The following is a 27,548-nucleotide window of genomic DNA, read 5'->3' as shown; positions in this document are numbered from 1 at the left end:
GGATTAGCTTAATTTCAGATAGAGTAAACCAACTTTTAATCAGTATTTTTTTTATACTTACATGATCTCTAACCACACTGTTGTGTTGGAAATTTTGTTAGTTTTGCGGGTTAATTGTATATGTGACCATTTCCACTTCTTTAAACATAAATTTCAGTGTTCAAGAATACTTTGTTCGCAAATCCAATGCAAAGAAAGGCATGTTTGCCAGTACTCATCTTATACTGAAAGAACGTGGTGGCTCTAAATATGAAGCTGCAAAGAAGTGGAATTTACCTGCAGTTACTATAGCTTGGCTGTTGGAGACTGCTAGAACGGGAAAGAGAGCAGACGAAAGCCATTTTCTGATTGAAAATTCATCTAAAGAAGGTTAATACTTTTATTCTGTTCTTTTATATATATTTACAACTAGATGGTTTCTGGGATATAAATGTGCCAATGCTTGTGTTTAGGAAAGGTCATTGATTTTTGCTTTTCACATTGGGTGCAGTGAGGTTCTCAGTGTTTGAAGTCTACAGATGTAAGCTTGGCTCCTATTTACTGTTGATTCCTTCTATGGCTCATAGTAACACACTATGTAATTAACATGCTATCTCTCCTCTTATCTTTGGGCTTCTGCATGTTTCCTGTAGACCACCTCACAGTTGCCTGCTCTTCCTGCTTGTCTCAGTTTTCAGCTAAGATACCACTTTCCCTGGGAAGCCTTTCATTTTTTTTTTTTTAATTATTATTACACTTTAAGTTCTGGGGTACATGTGCACAATATGCGGGTTTGTTACATATGTATACATGTGTCATGTTGGTTTGCTGCACTCATTAATTCGTCATTTACATTAGGTATTTCTCCTAATACTATCCCTCCCCCATCCCCCCATCCTATGACAGGCCCCGGTGTGTGATGTTCCCTGCCCTGTGTCTGTTCAGTTCCCATCTATGAGTGAGAACATGCGGTGTTTGGTTTTCTGTCCTTGTGATAGTTTCCTCAGAATGATGGTTTCCAGCTTCATCCATGTCCCGACAAAGGACATGAATTCATCGTTTTTTCTGGCTGCGTAGTATTCCATGGTGTATATGTGCCACATTTTCTTAATCCAGTCTATCATTGATAGACATTTGGGTTGGTTCCAAGTCTTTGCTATTGTGAATAGTGCTGCAATAAACATACGTGTACATGTGTCTTTATAGTAGCATGATTTGTAATCCTTTGGGTATATACCCAGTAATGGGATGGCTGGGTCAAATGGTATTTCTAGTTCTAGATCTTTGAGGAATCGCCACACTGTCTTGGGAAGCATTCTTGACTCACCAAGTATGGCCTTTATCTTGGTGTAATGTTTTTTGTTTCACCATGACACTCTGTATCATCCCTTTTATCTCGTACCTCAGTGTTATAATGGTTGTTTATTTTGTGTCTCCCTGCTAAATTTAAAGTTCCAGAAAGGCAGTGAACATGCATGTCTTGTGAATTCTGTATTTCCCATGTCTAACACTAGGCCTGGCATGGAGTAGCTATCTAATAAGGTTTTTTGTTAAATGTTGAAAAAAAGTGGAAGGCAGAGGTGGAAGAATACAGTATCCTCTCTTGTAAGATAATAGCCTCCTTGGGCAAACTTCAGGGACATATCAGCAGCTTGGGAATACCTCTCAGAGTCATTACTTATTTTGCCAGACAGACTGGTAATTTTATGACTGAGTCTAAGTGATGTTCAGGTCATATTAAAATTTGATTAAGGACTTTCCAAAACTAGACTGTAGTTAACTCTGAGTACCTGTAATTCATATTTTCTTTTTACTCTGTCATTGACTAGAAAGACATTCGCTGATAACAATTTTTGGCAAATAGGCTTATTGAGACATAGCAAGATGAAACAGGAAATCTATTTTTATTTTTTCAGTTAATGTGCTTGTCTAACTCAACATATATTTAATGCATAATCTGGTTTGTTTCTTGGAAAGTAGGTATATAATTTTGTGATTTAAAGTGTACCTGAGAATTGACATGAAAACTAACAGATTAGGATGCCAAGGTAGATGGATCTCTTGAGCCCAGGAGTTATGCAAGAAAGGAAAGAAAACAGATATAAAATATTACTTCTTGTGTACCGGAAAAAAGTGGGCATTAGTGGCTCATATTTGTTTCTTTTCATTTTAAATCTCTAGAACGAAGTTTGGAAACGGAAATAACAAATGGAATCAATCTAAATTCAGATACTGCAGAGCATCCTGGCACATGCCTGCAAACTCACAGAAAAACCGTCGTTACACCTTTAGATATGAACCGCTTTCAGAGTAAAGCTTTCCGTGCTGTGGTCTCACAACATGCCAGACAGGTCGCAGCCTCCCCAGCAGTAGGACAACCACTTCAGAAGGAGCCCTCGTTACACCTGGATACACCATCAAAATTCCTGTCCAAGGACAAACTCTTCAAGCCTTCCTTTGATGTGAAGGTAAGGTTTATAGGCAGTGGTCCCAGAGTTAACAGTTTTACCGTTTATAAAGTTAAAGCACCAAATTTGGCATCACCTCTGAAGTGTAGTAATAAATTTTCCAGAGACATTGGCAAGTAGATTTATGTTACTGAGTTTGAATGTTTTGAGTCCCAGTATACGTTTAGGGTTAAGGTAACAGCTATAGATCAATATGGTGTGAAATTAGGACATCTGGGTTCAAGTACTGGATCGATCTTGAACTGTATGACTACGCCAATCATTTAACATATCTGAGCTTCAGTTTGTTTTTTCATACAAAGAAGATAATATTTGCTCTGAAAATTAATAGATTATAAAGATCAAATGATGAAATCACTTTATAAACTATAAAATGTAAACACACTGCTACTTTATATATTGGTTCTCAGAGTACACCCAGGATTTGCCTTCTGAAAATGTGTGTATATCACCTTACTTGAATTGTTTCCTGTAAAGACATGAGTTAAGTCTGTGTTTTAGTTTGATCTCGTGAGCATTGTAGTATGGCTCCGTTTCTGAAAAATGCATTTGTAAATCAGGGGCTAATGTAATCTTCCAAATAATTTTCTTTGATTTTCCAAAACTGATTTTCATCATTATTTCTTTAATAGCTTTTGACCTCTTAAGTGGCTGTTCAAACCCGCTGTCTATGATTTCTTTATCCACGAACCTTTGAAGAATTATTTTACTCATTCACGTGTTGATATTTTTGCTTGTAGGGTATTTAGAAGCAATATTTTAATAATTTTTATTGTGTTTTGGAGCAGACTTACTAAAAAGTTTATAGATTATTCATATTCAGAAAATAAATATTAATTGATATCCAGGACAGTTTTCCCCAAGCTAATTTATGCCTTTATTTTTGGTCAGAATTCCAGTGACGCACATGAAAAAAAATGTGTCTTTACTATTAAACTCAAAATTCTAAGTTTTCACATGAAATCTCTTCTGAGGTAACATTTTGTACTGTGATTAATACTCAGGTCCATGTCCCTTAAGACATAGAGGAAAATCAGTCTTGGGAACTGTGAGGTGTAGGATCAAGCCTCTTCTTTGCCTCCTACTGCCTTTTAAAAGCAAGTCAACCTCTTTCGGCTTCATTATTCTCATCTATAAAATCCAGATGATCTCTAAAGTGTCATAGCTCACAGACTCTCTGAAGAGCAAATGTAATAATATTAGTAGGCAAGAAAATAGTAGAGATATTTTCAGTCATTGAGACCATTCTTATATACTTTGCAATAAAAGTTTTGCAGTGGAAAGCTGATAGTTCTGAATAGCCTCAGTACAAAAAACACATTTAAAGATTTTATTGTTTAGAGTCATAGTTTATTGAGCCATGTTTTTCCTCTTTTTTCTTTCTTTTTTGATGGCACATAAATAATGCTTCATCTTATAATCTTATAAGCATTATAATGCTTCATATTATAATCTTATAATCAGATGATAATCTTATTATCATCTTCAAACTGATATAATATGGTATGTTGAATTCTTTACTTAAAACATGAAAGGGCCCATGGAATAATCACAAAATTGACCATCTATTAGGCCTCACCCTTGCCCCCCCCAAAAAAACTCACCACTTATTTAAACTTAATTTTTAATTAATATACATCAGAGCAGTACAATAAATATACTGCTAATGAACTATCAGGGTTAATCATTGGGAAGCCACTATACACGTTCAGATAGAGACCATGGTCAGTACTGTAAACCCTTCCTTGTGGCTCCATTGCTGCTTCCTCCCTAAAGTATACTCCTGACTTCTAATACTACAGTTTTGTTATGCTTGTTTTTGACTTTTAAATAGGTGGAATCATAGTATGTATTCTTTTGAGTCAGTTTTTTTTTATTGTTCTTTAACCCTTATTTAGATTTGTCTGTTTTGCTGCATGCAAATATAGTTCATTTATTTATTCCTTTGTATGGATATACAGAATTTACATTTCCAGTGTACTGTTGATGGGCATTTAGTTGGTTACTAGTTTTTTGCCCTTACAAAATAATTTTACTGTGAACATTCTTGTGCGTGTCTCTTGGAGTCTATGTGTGTGTGTTACTATGTGGTATATACCTGGAAGTGAAATTGTTGGGTTATATTTCAGCTTCAGTAGAGAATGACAAATTTTTTGCCAAAGTGATTATACCAGTTTATGCTTCCACCAGTAGTGTGTTGAGTGTACCCAGTGTTCCTCATCTTTGCTGATACTTGCTATTATAAGTTGTTTTATTTCACTTTTTACTTCAAAATAATTTCTAACTTACAAAAAGTTGCAAAATAAAAGTGGTACAAGGGGCTGGGCGTGGTGGCTCACACCTGTAATCCCAGCACTTTGGGAGGCTGAGGTGGGAGCCTCACTTGAGACCAGGAGTTCTGGACCAGTCTAGGCAATATAGCGAGACCCCCATCTCTAACAAATTTTTTTTTAAAATTAGCTGGGCTTGGTGGAGTGCACCTATAGTCCTAGAACTCAGGAGGGTGAGGCAGCAAGATGGCTTGAGCCCAGGAGTTTGAGGCTGCAGTGAGCTATCATCCTACCACTGCACTCCAGCCTGAGTGACAGCAAGACCCTGTCTCAAAAAGAAATAAGTACAAGGATGGCTGGACATAGTGGCTCATGCCTGTTATCCCAGCACATTGAGGCTGAGGTGGATCACTTGAGGCAAGGAGTTGGACACCAGCCTGGGCAACATGGTGAGACCCCACATCTACAAAAAGTTGGAAAAATTAGCTGGGCATAATGATGCATACCTCTTCTTACTTAAATAGTATTCTTTATTATTTGTCAGTTTTAAATTATATTTTTGACTCCCACTAATTGCCTATATAGAAGATCTTATTCTCTTTCCCCCTTTTCTCTTTTCTATTTTTCATTGCATATTTTTTTACTTTGTCAGGAGGGAAGATACATTTTTTCAACCCACAGACCCCACCCTCATTTTGGTCTTAACTCTACAATCGAATATATGAAATGCGTACTCTTCTTTTTGAAGCTTACCTGTCACTTTTGGTAGAATGAAGTTCATTTTCTAGTAGGTTCCCCAGGAATCTGTGTGTACACATGTGTACAGTATTCCTTGAGTTCTGCATGTTCATAACTTTTACTGTGGCCTTGCTTCTTCTACAAATTGTTTGGATGTACTATTCTTAGCTTGCAGTTTTTTTTCTTGCGTTTCCTGAAAATGCTTTTCCACTACTGCCTTGCTTTGTATGTGTTGTTTTTGAAAAAAATCTGATGCCAATCTAATTAAATTACTTGTCTTTGGAAGTTATTTCATCTTTTTGCCTGGAGGTTATGTGGATTTCTTTTATCTTTTTTTTTTTTTTTTAAGACAAAGTCTTGCTCTGTCACCCAGGACCCAGGCTGGAGTGCAGTGGCACAATCTCAGCTCACTGCAACCTCTGCCTCCTAGGTTCAAGCGATTCTCCTGCCTCAGCCTCCTGAGTAGCTGGGATTACAGGCATGCGCCACCATGCCCGGCTAATTTTTGTATTTTTAGTAGAGATGGGGTTTTGCCATGTTGGCCAGGCTGACCTTGAACTCCTGATATCAAGTGGTCTGCCTGCCTTGGTCTCTGAAAGTGCTGGGATTGCAGGCATGAGCCACAACACCTGGCCTTTTCTTTTATCTTTGAACTCAAATAGTTTTACGAGGGTGTCTAGATGTTAAGAATTCTCAATCATTTGAAATCAGTTTTCCACAATACATGGTAGGTTTTAAAATTTGATTCTTTTCAAATTTTTGGTCTGAGAGATGAGAAGAATGGAGTTGCCAGTCCAAACTGAGTTGAACAGAACAGGTTGGGATTGGAGCCTAAAGATCAAGAGTTCACATGTTAGACACATTAAGTTTGAGATGCCTATTAGATATCCAAGTAGTTGTTAAATAGGCAGTTGCAAATAAAGCTGGAAGTTTGAGGAATGGTTTGGGCTGGAGATAAAAGTTTGGGGTTCTGAGTTAGTAGGTAATGTCTAAAGCCATGTGAGAATAGATGCCAAGAGAGTAGGAGAAGGCAAAGAAAGGAAAAAGGTTTTGTTTTGTTTTGTTGTGTTTAAGACAAGGTCTCGCTGTGTCGTCCAGGCTGGAGTGTAGTGGCATGATCACAGCCCATTACAGCCTTGACCTCTGGACTCAAGCAATACTTCCACCTCTGCCTTCAAAGCAACTAGGACTTCAGGTGCATGTCATCACACCTGGCTAATTTTTAATTTTTTTGTAGATACGGGGATCTTACCACATTGCTCAGACTGGCCTTAAATTCCTGGACTTGAGCAGTCCTCCTGCCTTGGCCTCCCAAAGTGTTGGGGTTATAGGTGTGAGCCACCACGTCCAGCCAAAGAAAAGAGCTCTAAGCAACACCTTGAGGTGCTCACCTTTAGAGGAGGAACCAGCAAAGGAGACTGAGAAGGAGCTATAAGAGAAGAGGAAAGCCTAGAGCTTATTTCAAAGAGCCAAGTATTTCAAAGAGGGAGGAGGGGTTAACTATGTCCAGGACTGCTCAAAGATAAAGAAAGGTGAGAATAGAAAATTGGCCAGTGGATTGAGCATTATGAAGGTCAATGGTGTCATCATAACAATAAGGGTTTTGGTGGCGTGATGGAGGTGGAAGCTGGTGTGGGTTCATAAAGAAATGAGAAGAATCGGAGACATTGAGTGTAAACAACGATTTTTGAAGGAATCTTGCCATAAAGGGGAGCCAAGAAATGGAGTTGTAGTTATGGGGCAAAGTAGGGTCAAAAGAAGGTTGTTTTCTTTTTAAGGTGGAAGAAATGGCCAGGCTCAGTGGTGCATGCCCATAATCCCAGCACTTTGGGAGCCCAAGATGGGAGGATCACTTGAGTCCAGGATTTCAAGACAAATCTGGGCAACATGGCAAGACCCTGTCTGTACAAAATACACAAAAATTAGCTGGGTGTGGTGGTGCACGTCTGTAGCCCCAGCTAGTTGGGAGGCGGAGGCAGGAGGATTGCTTGAGTCCAGGAGATAGAGGACGCAGTGGGCAGTGATCATGCCACTGTACTCCAGCCTGGGTGACAAACTGAGACCCTGTCTCAAGAAGAAGAAGAAATAACTATATGCCAGTGTAACTGCCATTAGAGAGCCAATTGATGATGCAGATGAGAGAAGGAAGACTTGCAGGAGGCTTGAGTCTGAGAGGCATTGGGATCTACTTCTTAAGTAGAGGAAGGTACTGGTGGCACATGTGCTGAAGGCAGATAGATGTGGTATGGGAGCTTCTGATTTTTATATAAGGAATCCTCTAAAATGCTTTGAAGAAATTTTAAAAAGTTTAGCATATAGAAAGACTTACCATGTTCTTGCAAAATAGATTTAAACATTGTCAAGATCTATAAAGGTGTATTAATCTGTTTGCACATTGCCATAAGGAACTACCCCAGACCGAGTAATTTATTCTTATTTTTATTTTTTTATTTTGAGATGCAGTCTTGCTCTTGTCACCCAGGCTGAAGTGCAGTGGCATGATCTCGGCTCACTGCAACCTCCGCCTCCTGGGTTCAAGCAATTCTGCTGCCTCAGCTTCTCAAGTAACTGGGATTACAGGCGCCTACCACCACACCCGGCTAATTTTTGTATTTTTAGTAGAGACGGGGTTTCACTGTGTTGGGCAGGCTGGTCTCAAACTCCTGACCTCAAGTGATCCACCCACCTCAGCCTCCCAAAATGCTGGGATTACAGGCGCGAGCCACCACGTCCAACTTTATAAAGAAAAGAGGTTTAATTGACTCAGTTCCACAGGCTGTACAGGAAGCACCACTGGGGAGGCCTCAGGAAAATTACAATCATGGTCAAAAGTGAAGGGGAAGTGAGCACATCTTTCATGGCTGGAGAAGGAGGAAAAGATAGCGGGGGGAGATGCCACACACTTTTAAACAACTGGATATCAGCCAGGCGCGGTGGCTCATGCCTATAATCCCAGCACTTTGGGAGGCCAAGGTGGGTGGATCACCTGAGGTCAGGAGTTCAAGACCAGCCTGGCCAACATGGCAAAACCCCATCTCTACTAAAAATATAAAAATGAGCCGGATGTGATGGCACATGCCTGTAATCCCAGCTACTCGAGAGACTGAGGCAGGAGAATCACTTGAACCAGGAGGCAGAGATTGCATTGCACCAAGATCGCTCCACAGCCTGGGCAACAGAGTGAGACTCCATCTCAAACCAGATATCATGAGAACTCACTCATTATCACAAGAACAGCAAGGGGGAAATCCGCCCCCATAATCCAGTCACCTGCCACCAGGCTCCTCCTCCATCATTGGGGATTACAGTTCAACATGAGATTTGGGTGGGGACACAAATCCAAACCATATCAAAAGGTAATGTAGGTCCTAGAAAAAAATGCAAGCAGAAACAGTATTAAAAAAAATCTGAAAAGTATAATTGCAGGTAGGCAGTAGCCCTACCATTTATTAAAACCTCCTATAAAGTTGCAGTAATTAAAGCAGTGTGGTGTCACGTGAATAATCAAGTTAGTGTATAAGATTATACTCCACAAATAGGGGAATTTATTATGTAATAAAGGTGGCATTCAAATTGGACAACTAGGTAGCCATCTGAGAATACGTTTGTAATTAAAGCTCACACTTTACATCAGAATACTTTTTAGATGATCAACTTTTGGGGTTTTTCTTGAAACAGGATCTCACTTTATCACTTAGGCTGGAGTTCAGTGGCATCATCGTGGCTCACTGCAGCTTTGACCTCCTGGGCTCAAGCAGTCCTCCCACCTCAGCCTCTGGAGTAACTCAGACTACAGGTACATGACACTGTGCCCAGCTAATTGTATTTTTTGGAGAGGTAGAGTCTCACCATGTTGCTCAGGCTGGTCTAGAACTCCTGGGCTCAGGCAGTTCTGCCTTGGCCTCCCAAAGTGTTGGAATTACAAGCATGAACAACCACATCCAGCCTAGATGATCAGATTTAAACATAAGAAATGAAGCCATAAAAATTCCCAAACATGTCATGAATTTGTTTTTAAAATAATCCTAGTGTGGGGAAGGCCTAACTATAACATACACTCCAAAAGAAATAGAAGATTTGTATGAATTTGACAGCATTAAAAATTCTCTAACTGGGTGTGATGGCACACGCCTATAGTCCCAGCTGACAAGGGAGGATTGCTTGAGCCCCGGAGGCAGAGGTTGCAGTGAGCTAAGATTGAGCCACTGCAGTCCATTCTGGGCAAGAGAGCAAGACCCTGTCTCAAAAAACAAAAAAATTACCAGCGAGGCACAGTGACTCACACCTGTAATCCCAGCACTTTGGGAGGCCAAGGCGAGAGGATTGCTTGAGCCTAGGAGTTTGAGACCAGCCTGGGAAAGACGGCAAGACCCTGTCTCTATGAAAAAATTTAAAATTAGCTGAGCACAGGGTTGTGCATCTGGAGTCCCAGCTACCTGGGAGGCTGAGGTGAGAGGATCCTTGAACCCAGGAGTTAGAAGTTATAGTGACCTATAATCATGCCACTGTACTCCAGCTTGGGTGACAAAGCAGGACTCCATCTCTGAAAAAAAAAAAGCTCCATGGCAAAAATTTGACAAATGATAAATTGAAAATAAATACGTGGGTATTATATCACAGTTGATACATGCACATATAAATTCATACAAATGAATATAAAAGTATATTCATACAAGCGAATATATTTAAAAAAGACTAACAACCCAGTAGAAAAATGGGCAAAGGATAGGAGCAGATAGTTACACAAAAAATTAGATATAAATATACATATAGCCAGGCACGGTGGCTCACGCCTGTAATCCCAGCACTTTGGGAGTCAAAGGCGGGTGGATGATGAGGTCAGGAGTTCGAGATCAGCCTGAGCAACATGGTGAAACCCTGTCTCTACTAAAAATACGAAAAATTAGCCAGGCATGGTGGTGCATGCCTGTAGTCCCAGCTACTCGGGAGGCTGAGGCAGGAGAATCGCTTGAACCCAGGAGGCAGAGGTTGCAGTGAGCCGAGATCGCGCCATTGTACTCCAGCCTGGGTGACAGAGTGAGACTCCATCTCAAAAATATATATATACACACACACACGCATATATAAAGATATTTAACCTCATTCAGTATAAAAGAGTAGAAAATTAAAGCATACAGATAAACTTTTTTAGTCTTATCAGATTGTCAAAAAAGAAAAATCTGATTACTGTGATATCAAGCACGTTTGGAAAACACACACACTCATACTTTGCTCATGAAAATGTCAACATTGGTAGATACATGTTGGTCTTGTTTTTTTAGTTTTTTTTGAAAAGAAATTGGGTCTAACTGTGTTTCCCAGACTGGTCTCAAAACTCCTGGCCTTGAGCTGTCTTCCTGCTTCAACTTCTCTGGAGTAGCTGAGATTACTGACAGGAGCCACTGCACTGGACTGGTAGATACATTTTGCTTAAAAGGTTTCCTTTACTCTTGTGTGTGCAAAATGGTTTGTGTACAAGGTTATTCATTGCATCATTATACTTGCAAAAGACTGTTAACCGAAAGCTTATCAGTTGTACACAGGTTAAATACATTCTGATACATACATGGAATACTATACACATGCAAAAGAGAATGAGCAAGCCATTTGGACAACAGTAGCTTCCTTTCAGGAGGGAACTGTTGGTGGCTTTAGAACAGGAATATATTTTGAACTTTTGAAGATTTTTTTTTTTTTTAATTCTCAGCTCATTTTGACTTTCTAACCTTCGTTATAATCCATTTCTTGATTATATCCGTCGTTGCTTATTTGTTTCCTTCTGGGTTTTTTTGTTTTGTTTTGTTTTCAAATTCAACTCTAAGATTCAGGTAAGAGACAAACACTGCTGAAAATATAAGCTTGTTAATCTCTTTGAACCAATTTGCTGGACAGTATGGAATTTTTGTTCACAGTATATGGATATGATTATATTCTTTTTCTTGTTATTTGGAGGAAAACTAGAGGAAGTTAAACTGTAATCCATTAATTTTGAGGATTCTCCCCCTTCTCTGTCTTTACCCCTCTCTCCTCCTCTTTCTTTTTCCTGTCCTATTAACCCATCTTGCTTCTCTCTCTCTCTCTTCTTTTCTCCGTCTCTCTCTCTCCTTCATAAGTATAGGATGCACTTGCAGCCTTGGAAACTCCAGGACGTCCCAGCCAACAGAAAAGGAAACTGAGTACGCCACTCTCAGAAGTTATTGTCAGAAACTTGCAACTTGCTTTGGCAAATAGCTCTCGAAATGCTGTCGCTCTTTCTGCCAGCCCTCAACTGAAAGAGGCCCAGTCAGAGAAGGTAGGATTAGTTCTCTTATTAAAAGGAAGTTTTAGATAACATTTCAAACAATAATGACTGATCTGTTTCTTTTATTTTCCATGGACAGGAAGAAGCCCCAAAGCCACTTCACAAAGTAGTGGTATGTGTTAGTAAAAAACTCGGTAAGAAGCAGAGTGAACTAAATGGGATTGCAGCCTCTCTAGGAGCAGATTACAGGTAGTTGGCACATCTTTCTGTTTCATGGTGATATGACTGAAATTTATAAGGAAACCTAAAGCTATTGTGAGCATCTACAAGAATACCTTTATTTTGTTTCATGCGTCTTTATCTACAAAATCTCTCCAGTTGATTTTTAATTTACCACATCTGTTGAAAATAGCCTCTCATGTATCAATTCACTGTTACATGTATAATGTATATTTTTTAGGGTATGCACAACAAACATTGGAGAGCCTATTTTATGCCACTAACTATTCTAGAAACCTGGGATCCATGAATGATCAGTATAGTCTAAAAGAATCCCTGTGTTCAAGGAGTTTAGAGTCTATTAATAGTAATACATCTGGATCTGAGATTAAGTTTATTTTTACTAGTGATTTTTCAGATTAGAGCCCTCTGGGAGTAGTACTAAGTACTCTGGCAGCCCTCCTTTATTAAGATAGTCTTTTTTGAGCATGTTTTCATTATCTTTTTTTTTTTTTAAACTTTGGAGACTTAGATTATCAGCTTTTTCTTCAGTCAACCTGACAGCCTAAGCTGAAAACAGATTTCTAGCACAAATGGCATCAGTATCCGGAATTGAGAATCTCTTACCTATTTCAGCCAGTCCTGAGTTGACTGTACTCCTCCACTAGCTGTAATGCTTGCTTTGTTGATAACTTGTGTTCAGCCATTCATAGATATCATAAGAATTTGTTTAACAAATGATGAGCCATTGCAGGAATATGATTAGTTTCATCTTCCCCTTTGGTAACTCTTATTTCAGTTTGTTTTCTATTTGATAAAGAAATTAGGACAGGAAAATATAGAAGTAAAATTAATCTGTAATACATATAAACATCTTAGTGTTTGGTACATCCATTTAAAATAGTGAAGCTCTTCTATGGCATATTTGTATTACCTATTATAAATTGTTATGTAATCTTATCTGTTATTATCTAATTACCTATTATGTTACCTATTGCCAGTTGCTGAGCATTATCTCATTTCATTCTCATAGTAGCCCTACAAGGGGTGTGTGTATATTTTTTTTTCCTCAAAATTGAATGTTTCCTTGTTTATTCTGTTTTGATGTAGACATGATATAAGACTTTCAAGGGAACATACAGGATGTATGTTTTTATACGATTTAAAATGCCAGTCCTCTCAGTATAAAAAATAGAATTTATTACTGAAATTCCTAAACAGAATTTAACCATTGCATTGCATTAAAGTTTATATTAAATCTTTTCCTGAAATGGATTGGTAATTGATAAAGGGAAGAGCCTTATAATATGCAGAGGTTATGATATTTATATATGCATAGAGTAAAGCAGTTCTCAAGTGAAGTTGTTCCAAGTGTTCCCTTCCATGATCTAGGACCAGACTGTCCCAAAGAGATCATCCGATACTGTCTTCTGCCTTCAGACAGTTAAACATGTAGGCCCGATCTTTGCAACAAATCAGATGCAGCATCTTCATTTTATTACAAATATTTGTGTAACATTCCCTCTATTAAAATGAATATAAATATAACCTACCTACTTTTATAATTTAAAAAAGTAGCAGATAGTACAGCACTTTGTGATGCATAGGAGAAATAGAAGGTGCATAATACAGAAAAGATATATGTTCAGTTATGTATAATGCCTAAGGCTGACTACACTAGAAAACAATGGAGTATTAATACGTTTGTATACCTATGTAAAGCCACCACAAATCCAACAGTCCCAAGGCTGAGACCGATCTGGGGACTCAGATACCATGAGTAGCAGTGGTCTTTGATCAATTTATATAGTAGTCACATTTTTGGAATATTAGTGTATATTAAAACTGCAAAAAAATAATGTGTTTATATGTCAAACAGGTTCTAGACTCAACTGATTATAAACAACTTTTTTTTACATATGTGAATTTGTCGGGACATTAGAATATCATGCAAGATATGACATAATTATATGTATGACTGTTCCCCAGAATTTCCAGCATCCTGTACCTTACCCACTGCATGCTAGTAGCACACTCCAACATACAAACACACATTGTAACAACCAAAATCACCCTCACAAATGTCCAAAATAACCCGTGAAGTAACACTTTTGCTGAAACCGCTGATCTAGACCAAGGGTGTATGGGCTGGTTCATCTGTTTTTGTAAGTAAAGTTTTATTGGAATACAGCAATGCCTTTTCACTTACAAATTGCCTATGGCTGCTTTCACATACAAGACAAAAGTTGAGCAGTTGCAAAAGAGATTGTTTGGCCTGCAAAGTCTAAAATATTTACTATCTGGCCTTTTAAGAAAAAATTTGCCAAACCCTGATGTAAACCATCTACAACCACTGACAGTCTGTTCTTGAATGGCCTCTGAAGACTGAAACTCATGGTTTCCATATTGTCATAGTGGAGTTGACTGGTAAACCAAATTGATTCAGGCAAAAATACTCCTCTGTTTTTCTGAATTATCTTGATAATATACCGCTACAGCAGAAAGGGAGAGAGTTATTCTGAGAACTAACAAATTAGGCAAGGTGTATTTTTATTGTTATGTTTTAGGATACATGGTCAGTAGGAAATAGAGATTTTTATAATATAACTTAGGAGGCAATAGTACTTCTTACTTCTTTTTCTTAATTCTTTTTTTTTTTGAGAGGGAGTTTTGCTCTTGTTGCCCAGGCTGGAGTGCAGTGACGTAATCTTGACTCACCACAACCTCCACCTCCTGGGTTTAAGCGATTCTCCTGCCTCAGCCTCCTGAGTAGCTGGTATTACAGGCGTGCGCCACCACACCCGGCTAATTTTGTATTTTTAGAAGAGATGGGGTTTCTCCATGTTGGTCGACTGGTCTCAAACTCCCGACCTCAGGTGATCCACCTGCCTTGGCCTCCCAAAGTGCTGGAATTACAAGCATGAGCCACCGCACCCAGCTTCTTAATTCATTTGTCTATTTAAAAAGTTCAGAGATATTCCTTACTTAGAAAATGGAAAATATTAAGTGTCCCTAAGGATAAAATTCTGTTTATTTTGGTGATTGTATTTAGAAATATAATTTTTACCTACCCTTTGGTTTTTACTTGATGTTTCCCAGGTCAAGAGAATATTGAATAGTGGCCGGGCACGGTGGCTTATGCGTGTAATCCCAGCACTTTGGGAGGGCAAGGCGGGTGGATCACTTGAAGTCAGGAGTTCGAGACCAGCCTGCCCAATATGGTGAAAACCCATCTCTACTAAAAATACAAAAATTAGCTGGGCGTGGTGGCATACGCCTATAATCCCAGCTGCTCAGGAGCCTGAGACAGGAGAATTGCTTGAACCCGGGAGGTGGAGATTGCAGTGAGCCACGATCGTGCCACTGCATTCCAGCCTGGGTGACAGAGCAAGACTCTGTCTCAAAAAAAGAGACAATATTGAATAGGAAGAATTGGGAGATCATAGCATAATATAATAGTTAAGAGCATGGCTTTTGAAGTCAAAGTTATCTCTATCATTTACTCATTGAGTATCCTTGAACAGGGTACTGAACCATGTCCCTTAGTTCTTTTATCTTTAAGATTAATGTAATAATACCAGTGTTAGGATTGTTGTGAGGAATGGATGAGATAATGATGTGTAAAATATATATATAGTCTGTTTTGGGGCATACAATGAATAGTGACTGCCAGCAACTGGAGGGCAAGTTGGATGCTTTGCAATTTATTAATTTGAAATACCTTTATGGTTACTGTAAAAGCGATATTCTTTATAAAAGAAAATTGAAACAATTCAGAAAAGCATAAAGAAGAAAGTAATATTTTAAAGAATATTCTTCTAAACCTCTCTGTGTATTTATATACCTACAGATATATGCATAAAATTTGTCCAAAAAGTTAGAGCCTATCATCATTTTTTTAACTGTTTTTTTCTTGAGGCGGGGTCTTGCTGTGTTGCCTGGGTTGAAGTGCAGTGTCTGTTCACAGGGGTGATCATAGCACACTACAGCCTCAAACTCCTGGCCTCAAGTGTCCTCCTGCCTCAGCCTCCTGGGTAGCTGGGACTATAGGCATGTATCACTTGACTTGAGCCTGTCATTTTAATGGTCTTGTTTACTCTAGTCCGAAAGTTTTGGGAAGGTCAGAATATTCTGTTCACAGTAAATAAGAATCATCTTAAACTAATGAGGATGTTTCTCTTGGTTATTTGTTTTTTTTGTATTGGTTATTTCAGGTGGAGTTTTGATGAAACAGTGACTCATTTCATCTATCAAGGGCGGCCAAATGACACTAATCGGGAGTATAAATCTGTAAAAGAAAGAGGAGTACACATTGTTTCCGAGCACTGGCTTTTAGATGTAAGCAGTGCTTTTTTCCCCTCTCTGTTAATTGAAAATGTATACAAACATTATTTCAGAGCACTAACTCAAGAGTTTTCACTCTCAATGGAACTAGAAGCCAGTTTAATAGTCTTGGTTAACTGTACACATTTCAGATCTTTGGCATCAAAAACTTAAGATCTTTAGTCCTTAAATACTTAACAAATCTTTAATGGATACTCTTTCTAATTCTCCATTTCCTTGTACTAATTAAAAATGTGATATGAATGGAAAGTTTATAATTATTTGGGGAAAATTTAACACATCAATAGAGTTTAGATCTGTGTTTCTTTTTTTTTCCTGGGTATTCTCTGGAGGGTAATAGATACCTTTACAAAAGCACAGGAATGGTTTCAGATTTTATACTTCAGTGGATATGACATTTAAAACATGAGGACAATTTGTCATTTGTATGGTGCAAATTTTTCAGTGTAAACTACTTTTCAAACCAGTTTTGTGAACTTTTTGCCGTATTACAGTATAATGTATTGCTTGTCCTTATCCTACTTAACATCATTATTAATTAAGATTTTGTCAGTCCTGTCTTAAAGCACACCATTGTATTGCAGTGTGCCCAAGAGTGTAAACATCTTCCTGAATCTCTTTATCCACATACTTATAATCCCAAAATGAGCTTGGATATCAGTGCAGTGCAAGATGGCCGGCTCTGTAATAGTCGACTACTCTCAGCTGTGTCTGCAACAAAGGATGATGAGGTAGGAAATATGGATGATACATTTACCCCCTCTTAAGCTAAAGGTGTAATCATATATTGCTATGAAACCTTATGCAGTGGCTTGGTTTGAGAATTTATAATTTTTCTTTTTCAATAGCCAGATCCTTTGATTTTAGAAGAAAATGATGTAGACAATATGGCCACCAATAATAAAGAGTCAGCACCATCAAATGGAAATGGAAAGAATGACTCTAAAGGAGGTAAAATATTTTATTTATTTTTTAATTAAAAAAATTTTTTTTGAGACAAGGTCTCAATTTTTTGTGGAGATGGGGTCTTGTCGTCTTGCCCACACTGGTCTGAAACTCCTGGGCTGAAAGGATCCTCCTGCCTTGTGAGCCACTGCACCCAGCTGTAAAATATGTTTAAATTACTAAATACAAGCAAAGCATATATTAGAGGATTGATTTGCGGTCCCATGCTGATCATTAAGTGATAATTTGCAAAGTTTTATGTAGTTTAAGTGTAAAGCTTATGAAATTTATGAAACTAGGTTTTTATGGAGTTAGTGTGATACAGCCCTATTCCATTAAAGGTAGGTGAAGTTGGTGATTTTTTAAAAATCTAGTCTTTGGTCCAGTTCTTTTGAGTGATTTTCAAAAAGTTTTCTTATATGTACAATATATTTTAACATATCCACATGGTTTTAAAGATACAAAAAGACATATGAAGAGTTTCTTCCACCCTTATTGTCCAGCCCCCCAGTGTTATTAGTTCTTTATGTATCCTTCTAGAGCTGTTTTATGCATATATAGCCATAAATATGTCTTTCCCCCATTAAAAAAAAAAACAACAAAAAAAACACATAGGCTGGGCATGGTGGCTCGCGTCTGTAATCCCAGCACTTTGGGAGGCTGAGGCAGGCAGATCACCCAAGGTCGGGAGTTCAAGATCAGCCTGGCCAACATAGAGAAACCCCGTCTGTACTAAAAATACAAAAAATTAGCCAGGCATGGTGGTTGCATGCCTGTAATTCCAGCTACTCAGGAGGCTGAGGCAGGAGAATCGCTTGAACTCGGGAGGCGGAGGTTACGGTGAGCCGAGATCATGCCATTGCACTCCAGCCTGGGCAACAAGAGCAAAACTCTTGTCTCAAAAAAAAAAAAAAAAAACATAAATGGTGGACTACTATACATGCTATTTCATACGCTGATCTTTTTGTTACCTTGGGGAGTGTTTTATATCAGTAGATAACTAGGAGCTTCTTTAGTCTTTCTCTTTCTTGCTTTTCTTCCTTCCTTCCCTCCCTTTCCTTCCTGTCCCCCTTCCTCTCCTTTCCCTCTTCCCTTCCTTTCCCTTTCGTTCTTTCTTCCCTTTTCTTTCTTTTTGGGCAACTGTATTGTATTCATTATGAATGGTCCCACTTTGTTTAGGCATCCATTCTTAATAGGCATTTAGGTTATTTCAACTTTCTTGCTTTTATAAATAGTACTGCAATGAATAACCTTATACATGGATGTCTTTTAATAGACTTAATATGTTCTGTTTTCCTTACTCATTCTAACCTACCGAAGCTTTCCCTATGACTTACCTATTTGGTTAGTCTCACTCTGTTCATTCCAAATGTATTTATTTAATACTTACTCCAGAGTTTAGGCTTTAAAGAAAACCAAAGGTAAATACAGTTGTCTTGTCCCTTGGTATTCATGTGGCAGTGGTTCCGAGGACTTACCTCAGGTACCAAAATCCACAGATGCTTAAGTCCCTTATGTATAAAATGACATAGGATTTGAATTTAACCAATGCACATCCTCCTGTATACTTTAAATCATCTCTAGATTACTTATAATACCTAATGCACTGTAAATGTTTTGTAAATAGTTATTTTTTTTTTTTTACTGGTACTTTCAATTGTGATATTTTTCATTTTTATGTCTTTAAAATATTTCTGATCCATACTTGGTTGAATCCATGCATGCAGAACCGGCGGATGTGGAGGGCTGGATGTATGTTGTGGTCTGTGTTTTCAAGAGCCTTTGGGGAGTCTGGGCACGGTGGCTCACACCTGTAATCTCAGAGCTTTGGGAGGCAAAGGCAAGAGGATTGCTTGATGCTAGGGGTTCCAGACCAGCCTGGGCAACATAGTGAGACCTTGTCTCTACAAAAAATTTAAAAAATCAGCCGGGTGTGGTAGTGTACACCTGTAGTGCCAGCTACTCAGGTTGCTGAGGCTGGAGGATCACTTGAGCCCAGGAGTTAGAGGTTATAATGAGCTATGACCATACCACTGCAGTCCAGCCTGGGCCACAGAGCAAGACTCTGTCTCTAAAAAATTAAAAGAATCTTTGGGAAAAATCAGACACATACACAAATGACTATAAGACATCTCAGAGTGTAGTACATACCATGAGGGTCAGAAGCAGGCAGGGAGCTTTACAGAGGGATAATCACTACAGGTCTTGATGAAATGTCTTTGAAGGGGGCCGGGCACGGTGGCTCACGCCTGTAATCCTAGCACTTTGGGAGGCTGAGGTGGGCAGATCACCTGAGGTCAGGAGTTCAAGACCAGCCTAGCCAACATGGCGAAACTGCGTCTCTACTAAAAAATACAAAAATTAGCCCGGCATGGTGGTGGGCACCTGTAATCCCAGCTACTTGAGAGGCTGAGGCAGGGAGAATTGCTTGAACCTGGGAGGTGGAGGTTGCAGTGAGCCAAGGTCGCACCACTGTCCAGCCTGGGCGACAGTGCTAGACTATCACCAAAAAAAAAAAAAAAAAAGTATTTGAAGGGCTTCCTAGTTATTTCATATACAGTGCTTGTGGTAAGGGCTGCTTTTTATGTTCTGCAGTATTCATAGTCTTAGTACATTACTATAGCCTGTAGTTAATATTCAGTAAATGTCAAGTCAATAAGTTTGTGTTCAACCAGGTCTAAACAAAATAGTTAATGTAAGATATGGTAAAAAAAAGAGGAACTTACCTTGAATGGTGTATTTGTGTTTGTTTCAAGTTCTGACACAGACCTTAGAGATGAGAGAGAACTTTCAGAAGCAGTTACAGGAGATAATGTCTGCAACATCAATAGTGAAACCCCAAGGGCAGAGGACTTCCCTTTCAAGAAGTGGTTGTAACAGCGCATCTTCAACCCCTGACAGCACTCGCTCTGCTCGCAGTGGACGAAGTAGAGTCCTAGAGGCACTGAGGTGTGTACCTGTCACTGATGGCAGAAAGACTAGATGACTTGAGAGAAAGGATTTACGTACCTGCTGCTGACTCAATTCCATGAGCTTGGCCTAATTTAGCTTTATTTTCTTTTTTTCCCCAATATGCAGTAAAAGCAGAAATTTAAATATCAAGACTAGTGAAGGGGTTATATGCCTAGGCCTTATTTAGCCCAAACAATAAATATTATATTCCAGTATTATCTATTGCTTTTGGCTCTCTGCTGACTAGATTTTTCGTTCTAGCTTGTCCTTCCATCTCTTGCTCCCAGCAGTTCTAGATTTCTTACTCGGAGGTGGAGCAGACATGGAGATTTGTCTTACAGCAGCACCTGCTTCACAGTGAGGCATGATTGATACTTTTTATTACCTCCATTGAGAAATGATTTTAAGATCTAATTTGCCTCATTTGAAATGGATTCAGTAGGCAGTTCTCTCTGCTCTTTAGTATTAGTATTCAATAGTATTTGTATTAAACAATAAGTACATATATATTTTTTCAGAGTCTTTTTCTAATGCAATATGTAAAATTTTAAAGTTATTTTTGTTGGGATTTTGCATGCATTTTGTATTCTCCTTGTAAAATTTATCTTCTAGAAAAGGTGATTACAGTTTCTAGTGTGATGTGACTTAAGCTCAGTTGCATAACTTCATCTTTTTCGTGATAGAAGAAAAAAATCTGTAATTGTGTGATAAGAATTATGGGACTTGTATTTTCAGTTGACTAATTGAATTAAGTATAAGATAAACTAGCATTTATCTTATGCTAACTGTATTACATGAGGCAGTTCATTATCTCAGTACTGAGTAAAGTAGCTTTTTAATATGCTTCAGATCATGTTTTATCATTATAGAGAACCTAAATCCTGTACCAAATCAGAGTAAATAAATATAGTGTGAGAATAAAAGGCTATATTCTTTATTTTTGAAGCAAAGGAACTATTTGGGGGTTCCTTTGTTAAATTGTTTTATGGGTTTTGGTGTTTTGTTTTTTGTTTTTTGTTTTTTTTTTTTGCTTCTCCACAGTGTAAGTTTTATGGTAAATTATTTTTACTAAGAATGAATGAATGAGTGAATATAAAGAAAATTATAGGACTTCTATTTACTGTCACGTGGAATCATTACGATCGCACCATAAAATGCACTTCCCTGTAATTCAGCATATTGCTGTTCCACCATAGACTCTGGAAAGTGGTTACCAATAGCCAAAAGGCCGTTCTGATAAGGCAGCCTTTACAGCAAGCCTCCCATGTAATCATAGTGCTTATAATTTCAAGTAATTAAAAAATATAACTACTGTTAAGTAAAGTAACCATAGTGTTTGAAACATTACCCTGTTTCCCTAACCTGTATAATTAAGGAAAATCACATTTTTAAATGTACCAATTACTTTAGTATTTTTAAAAAATTTCTTGACACTGTTGAATTTCTCCTTTGAAGTTTTAGTTCTGTAGACATGTAGTCAAAATATGTGTTCCTAGCTAAAACAGATAACTTTTCTGGAAGAAACCTTAAACCTTTAAAAAAAAAAAATGTCCCTAGGTTCATTTATTTAATATTTGTAATGCATACTGTGTGCTAGATGGTGGGCATATAAAGGTGAGCCACAACTTTTATGGTCTAACTTATGGATTTAATGAGTTTGGATTTGTTATTGCTGTTTATTTAAACTGTCACTTTTATTCCTTAGGCAGTCTCGTCAAACGGTACCTGATGTCAACACAGAGCCTTCCCAAAATGAACAGATCATTTGGGATGACCCTACAGCAAGGGAGGAGAGAGCAAGGCTTGCCAGCAACTTGCAGTGGCCTAGTTGTCCCACACAATACTCTGAGCTTCAGGTTGACATTCAAAACTTGGAGGATTCTCCTTTTCAAAAGCCTTTACGTGATTCAGAAATTGCTAAACAGGGTAACAAGAAAGAAATCTTTGCATTTGTTTGTATTAAGTACATGTTGACCTCTTAAAAATAAACAGATGAGCATGTTGTAGTTCTCTGATCTGAATGTGCAAACAAAAAAAACTTTGTAGATATTTCTGGTTTTGGTTTAAACTTGAGCCAGAAAAATAATTTGTAAATTGAGGTACTTCATCAGTAAATTGAAAAACATTTTCATAAATTTGGAAATTTAGAATTGGGCGTTTTTTTCTAGACATGGTGTCTACCATTGCTCTTTTATTCTAGCTAGGCCTTTTTGTGTTTGTGGAGTTAATGCTTGGTTTTTCTTCCTATCGTCTTATTTTCATTTAAGTCTTTTGAATTCTGCCTAGCACATACCTACATTTGTTCTTTGGATTGTATGAGTTTCTTTCTGAATTCTCCTATTTTTTTTCTTCCTTGAGCTTTACCTTGAAAACAAAATTTTCCTATCTCTCATCTTTTTTCTTCCTTTTCTTCTTTTTCATATTGCATGATGACCTCCCATTAGATATATAGATTTATCTCTGCTTCTGCTTTTCTCCAAGTGTAGAATTGCTCTCATGTTACAAATTTGGGTTAAACTTAACAGTGAAAACTTGGTATTTAAGGAAAATGTTGGGAGAAGCCCACAGATAACACACTTGCTCTGTTTAATGCTAATAAATTGCATTTTTTCTTTATTGTTATTATTATTATTGTCACATGCAGATGGGATGCATTTATTTATAAGTTCTGGGGATAGGATACTTTTTTGCCTGTACTTTTTACATTCCAGAGTTTGTGCTTGACTTCATCTTGACTAAGACAGATGAGAATATTTCCTAGAATTTGTTTTTAGTCTTATTTGGATCCTGTCACACTGCAGCATTTTATTGTCCTCAGCTGTCTGTGATCCTGGAAACATACGTGTGACTGAAGCTCCCAAACACCCAATCTCTGAAGAACTGGAAACTCCCATAAAAGACAGCCACCTGATCCCTACGCCTCAAGCCCCCAGTATTGCCTTTCCACTCGCCAACCCCCCTGTGGCTCCGCACCCTAGAGAAAAGGTTTGTTGATCCTTGATATGGTGATACAGCTTTTGCATACTGCTGTTAGGCTGTATTAGAAATTTGTTGATGTCAATATCAAGGCTTCATCAAATGTTGAAAACTATTTTTTGCATTGTATTATTATTTGTATATTTCATAACTTAGAAGACTGAGTAAAATACCACTATAAAAGAACTGTGTATCTGATCATTTTTAATGTTAATTTTTTCTAAAATAAAACTTTCATTCCAGATTATAACGATAGAGGAGACTCATGAAGAATTAAAAAAACAGTACATATTTCAGTTATCATCTCTGAATCCTCAAGAACGTATTGACTATTGTCATCTGATTGAGAAACTAGGTACCAGTATTTTACTTAAATCAAAAATGTCCCATATAATAACCATATTTGGAAGTCAAATGTAGTCAATATCATTTGTAAAGTCTAGAAGTAGAGGAAAAGAACATGGGTAATTTGTCTAAGGCTATGCATTGAGTCAGCATTGGAACTTTGATTTTAAAAAGCTCTAAAGTCAGTAGGTCATGGGATTTAAAATTCAAATGGAATCTAGCAGTTGAGGTTTAAGAATCTTCTGTGCTGTTTGACTATTCATTCACTAATGAAGCTTTAAAGACTTACTATATAAGTAAAACCACATTTTAATGAACTTGAAAGGTTAATAATATCTAGAGAGGAGCTCCCTCTTGTTTTTTTGTTTGTTTGTTTGTTTCCAGTTAGAAACAGTGTGGAGGCCGGGCATGGTGGCTCGTGCCTGTAATCTCAGCACTTTGGGAGGCTGAGGTGGGCGGATCACCTGGGGCCAGGAGTTTAAGACTAGGCTGGCCAACATGGTGAAACCCTGTCTCTACTAAAAATACAAAAAATTTGCCAGATGTAGTGGCACATGCCTGTGATCCTAGTTACTCAGGAGGCTGAGGCAAGAGAATCGCTTGAACCTGGGAGGCGGAGGTTGCAATGAGCCAAGATAGCGCCACTGTACTCCAGGCTGGGCGACAAAGCAAGACTCTGTCTCAAAAAAAAAAAAAAGGGAAAAGAAAGAATTCAGTGTGGAAGAGAGCTCCTTCTTATGTAACATTATTCTTATTCCACTGGTTGTCAGGCTCTCCACCTGACATCATTCTAGAAGCAGCATAGTAAAAGAGCAATCTGGAATGCTAGAGCAGCACTGTCCAATAGAAACAGAATGTGAACCACATAGGTCATTTTAAATTCTCTAGTAGCTGCATTTTAAAAACTAAAAAGAGGCTGGGTGCATTGGCTCACACCTGTAATCGCAGACTTTGGGGGGCTGAGGTAGGAGGATTGCTTGAGCCTAGGAATTCAAGACCAGCCTGGGCAACATAGTGAGACCCCATCTCAAAAATAAAAAGTAAAATGAAACAAGTGAAATGAACTTTAAACATATATTTATCATTCAATATGTGATCAGATAAAATATCAGTGAGTTTTTTTTTATATAAAGTAAAAATGTAGTGTGTATTTTACTTACAGCACATCTCAATTTGGACTAACTGTGCTTCAGGTGTTTGATAGCCACAGATGTCTAGTGGCTACTCTGTTGAACAAAGCAGCTCTATAGAGTTAGGAAAAGTATAGTAAGAGAAGTTAATCTGGCAGCTCAGCATGGAAAGAGAAAACATTAAGAAATATTGGTGGGTTTTTTTTGTTTTTGTTTTGAGACAGAGTCTTGCTCTGTCTCCCAGGATTGAGTGCCATGGCACAATCTCAGCTCACTGCAACCTCTGCCTCCTGGGCTCAAGCAATTCTCCTGCCTCAGCTTCCCAAGTAACTGGGATTACAGGTGTGCGCCACCACGTGTGGCTAATTTTGTATTTTTGTATTTTTAGTAAAGACAGGGTTTCACCATGTTGGCCAGGCTGGTCTTGAACTGCTGACCTCAGGTGATCCACCTACCTTGGCCTCCCAAAGTGCTGGGATTACAGGCATGAGCCACCGCACCTGGCCAAAATAATGGTTCTTAATAGTGGCCCTGAAGTATCAGGAAAAGATTAAATGTTATTTAATGCTGTCTTTTTAAGAATGTGGAGAACTATGATATGCTTTTTAAAAAAAAAAAAAAGATTTATGTCAAATACAGTTGTATACTGGGAAAAACTTTCTCTTTTTTTTGCGGGTGAAGCTCACAGCTTTATTTTTCTTATTTTATTATTATTATTATTATTATACTCTAAGTTCTAGGGTACATGTGCACAACCTGCAGGTTTGTTACATTTGTATCCATGTGCCATGTTGGTGTGCTGCACCCATTAACTTGTCATTTACATTAGGTATATCTCCTAATGCTATCCCTCCCCCGTCCCCCAACCCCAGGACAGGCCCCGGTGTGGAAAAACTGTTTCTTCTTAGAAACTTTACTCATACAAAACACTTTGTTTCCCAGTTCCCTGATAACTTAGGTGAGGTTATAAGTCAGAATTGCTAAGCTTTACCCAGAACTCATGAAAATGAAAGGCTTCAAGTGTCAGTCTCCTATAGATTTTTCCATCTCTGCAAACTTTGGGGAAGAGTGATAGCAATTAGCAGAGAATTGATCTAGAAGAGGGCAGGAAGCAGAGGCAGATGAGTACAGATTATGTTGGAATTCAGAGTCTTGTAACTCTAGAGGTTTTCCAGTATTAGAATGCAAAGAGACATTATAATAGATATTATGCCCAATCCTTCATTTTATAAATGAAGCCACTGTGGCCAACTGATATATATGTATATAAATCAGTCTATTATGTTGTCTGGGTCACAGAATAAGTTTGTTATGTAGAATTGGAAATTGATGTTTATATATTAATATGGAATTTTACCTTCTTGTCTTTTTGTCACTCTGTGATCCTGGGTAAGGTGCTCTACCGGTTTTCGTGTGCATAAATGCAGATAATAATAGTAACCTTCCTTCATATGGTTGTGAGAATTAAATGAGTTAGTAATCTGGAGCACTTTAAGTAGTTCCTGGCATAAAGTAAATGCCCAGAAAGTGTTGCTATTATTATTAGAGTCATCTTAAATCATGAGTTTGAATGTTTTGTTAAAATCTTAGAAAGTCCTTGATATGGCCGGGTGTGGTGGCTCACACCTGTAATCCCAGAACTTTGGGAGGCTGAGGTGGGCAGATCATGAGGTCAGGAGTTCAAGACCAGCCTGGCGAACATGGTGAAACCCCGTCTCTACTAAAAATACAAAAATTAGCCAGGTGTGGTGGCGGGCACCTGTAATCCCAGCTACTCGGAAGGCTGAGGCAGAGAATTGCTTGAACCCGGGAGGCAGAGGTTGCAGTAAGTTGAGATCGCGCCACTGCACTCCTGCACTCCAGCCTGGGTGACAGAGTGAGACTCCGTCTCAAAAAAAAAAAAAAAAGTCCTTGATATAACTAACTCTGCCCAACCAGTGGTCAAGTTAACCTCTAAGCTATAAATCAACAGCCATGCTTTACATAAGCTTATGTTTACTTATGCCTTCTTCTTTCCTCAAAGTCAGGCTTTATGCATTTATATCTGAGAAGAGGTTCAATTATTGCTTTTTCCCACCTGCTGCTTCATCTCTTATTTATCTGTGTGTGTTTTCTTCCCAAGCTTCTCTGTTGGTCTGCCAACCTTATTTCCACTCACAAAAAATTTCCTCCTGTTTTAAAGTCTGCAGATGCCCCTATCTTACTTCCATCTCCCTGGTTACCCATATTCGGTGCTTGAAAACTGCTTTGGTAATTGAGACTTAAGAGACAAAACCAACTACAGCGTGTGGCTCATGTTTATGTTCTATTTCTTTTTGTATCCTAATTATAGCAATCCAAGTGAAGACAAACAGGAAAAATTGAACAAGGATTTAGTACTGAGACAGCAAAGAATCTGTGTTAATCCTATTAGATCTGATAACGGCATTATGGCTGTTTAAGAAAATTTCCATATATTCTAGAGATGCATACTGAAATATTTAGGGGTCAGTAACGTGGTATCTAGAATTTGCTTTAAAATAGTTAAGCAGGGCCAGGCATGGCGGCTCACGCCTGTAATCCCAGCACTTCGGGAGGCTGAGGCAGGTGGATCATTTGAGGTCAGGAGTTCAAGACCAGCCTGACCAACATGGCGAAACCCTGTGTTTACTAAAAATACAAAAATTAGCCAGGCCATAGTGGTGTGTGCCTGTAATCCCAGCTACTCGCGAGGCTGAGGGAGGAGAATCGCTTGAGCTGGAGGTTGTGGTGAGCCAAGATCATGCCACTGCACTCCAGTCTGGGTGACAGAGTGAGAACCTGTCTCAAAAAAATTAAAATTAAAACAGAATAAGTAGTTAAGCAAAAAAAGGTGGCAGAATTTTGATAATTTTAGAATATAGGTAGCTAGTATATGTGTGGGGGTTCATTTTACTATTTTATTTACTTTTGTATTTAAAAT

General features: G+C 38.3%; 1 protein-coding gene across 3 annotated transcripts in view; it reads left to right on the top strand.

The window, feature by feature from the left end:
• The window catches only part of TOPBP1 (DNA topoisomerase II binding protein 1), a 61,382-nt gene that overhangs the window by 21,629 nt on the left and 12,205 nt on the right, over positions 1-27,548 (top strand). For all 3 annotated transcript variants that reach the window (XM_019023362.4, XM_063704208.1, XM_055382811.2), the window contains 11 exons: positions 158-369; positions 2,161-2,447; positions 11,574-11,747; positions 11,836-11,945; positions 16,130-16,253; positions 16,844-16,990; positions 17,108-17,210; positions 19,961-20,153; positions 21,862-22,082; positions 22,975-23,141; positions 23,376-23,487. In XM_019023362.4, coding sequence (XP_018878907.3) covers positions 158-369; positions 2,161-2,447; positions 11,574-11,747; positions 11,836-11,945; positions 16,130-16,253; positions 16,844-16,990; positions 17,108-17,210; positions 19,961-20,153; positions 21,862-22,082; positions 22,975-23,141; positions 23,376-23,487 — 1,850 coding nt within the window. The remainder of the gene's footprint in view (positions 1-157; positions 370-2,160; positions 2,448-11,573; positions 11,748-11,835; positions 11,946-16,129; positions 16,254-16,843; positions 16,991-17,107; positions 17,211-19,960; positions 20,154-21,861; positions 22,083-22,974; positions 23,142-23,375; positions 23,488-27,548) is intronic.

Source organism: Gorilla gorilla, chromosome 2, assembly GCF_029281585.2.
Source record: "Gorilla gorilla gorilla isolate KB3781 chromosome 2, NHGRI_mGorGor1-v2.1_pri, whole genome shotgun sequence".
Taxonomy (NCBI): domain Eukaryota; kingdom Metazoa; phylum Chordata; class Mammalia; order Primates; family Hominidae; genus Gorilla; species Gorilla gorilla.
Note: the sequence above shows the minus strand (reverse complement) of the source record. Positions and strands in the feature narration are given on the sequence as shown.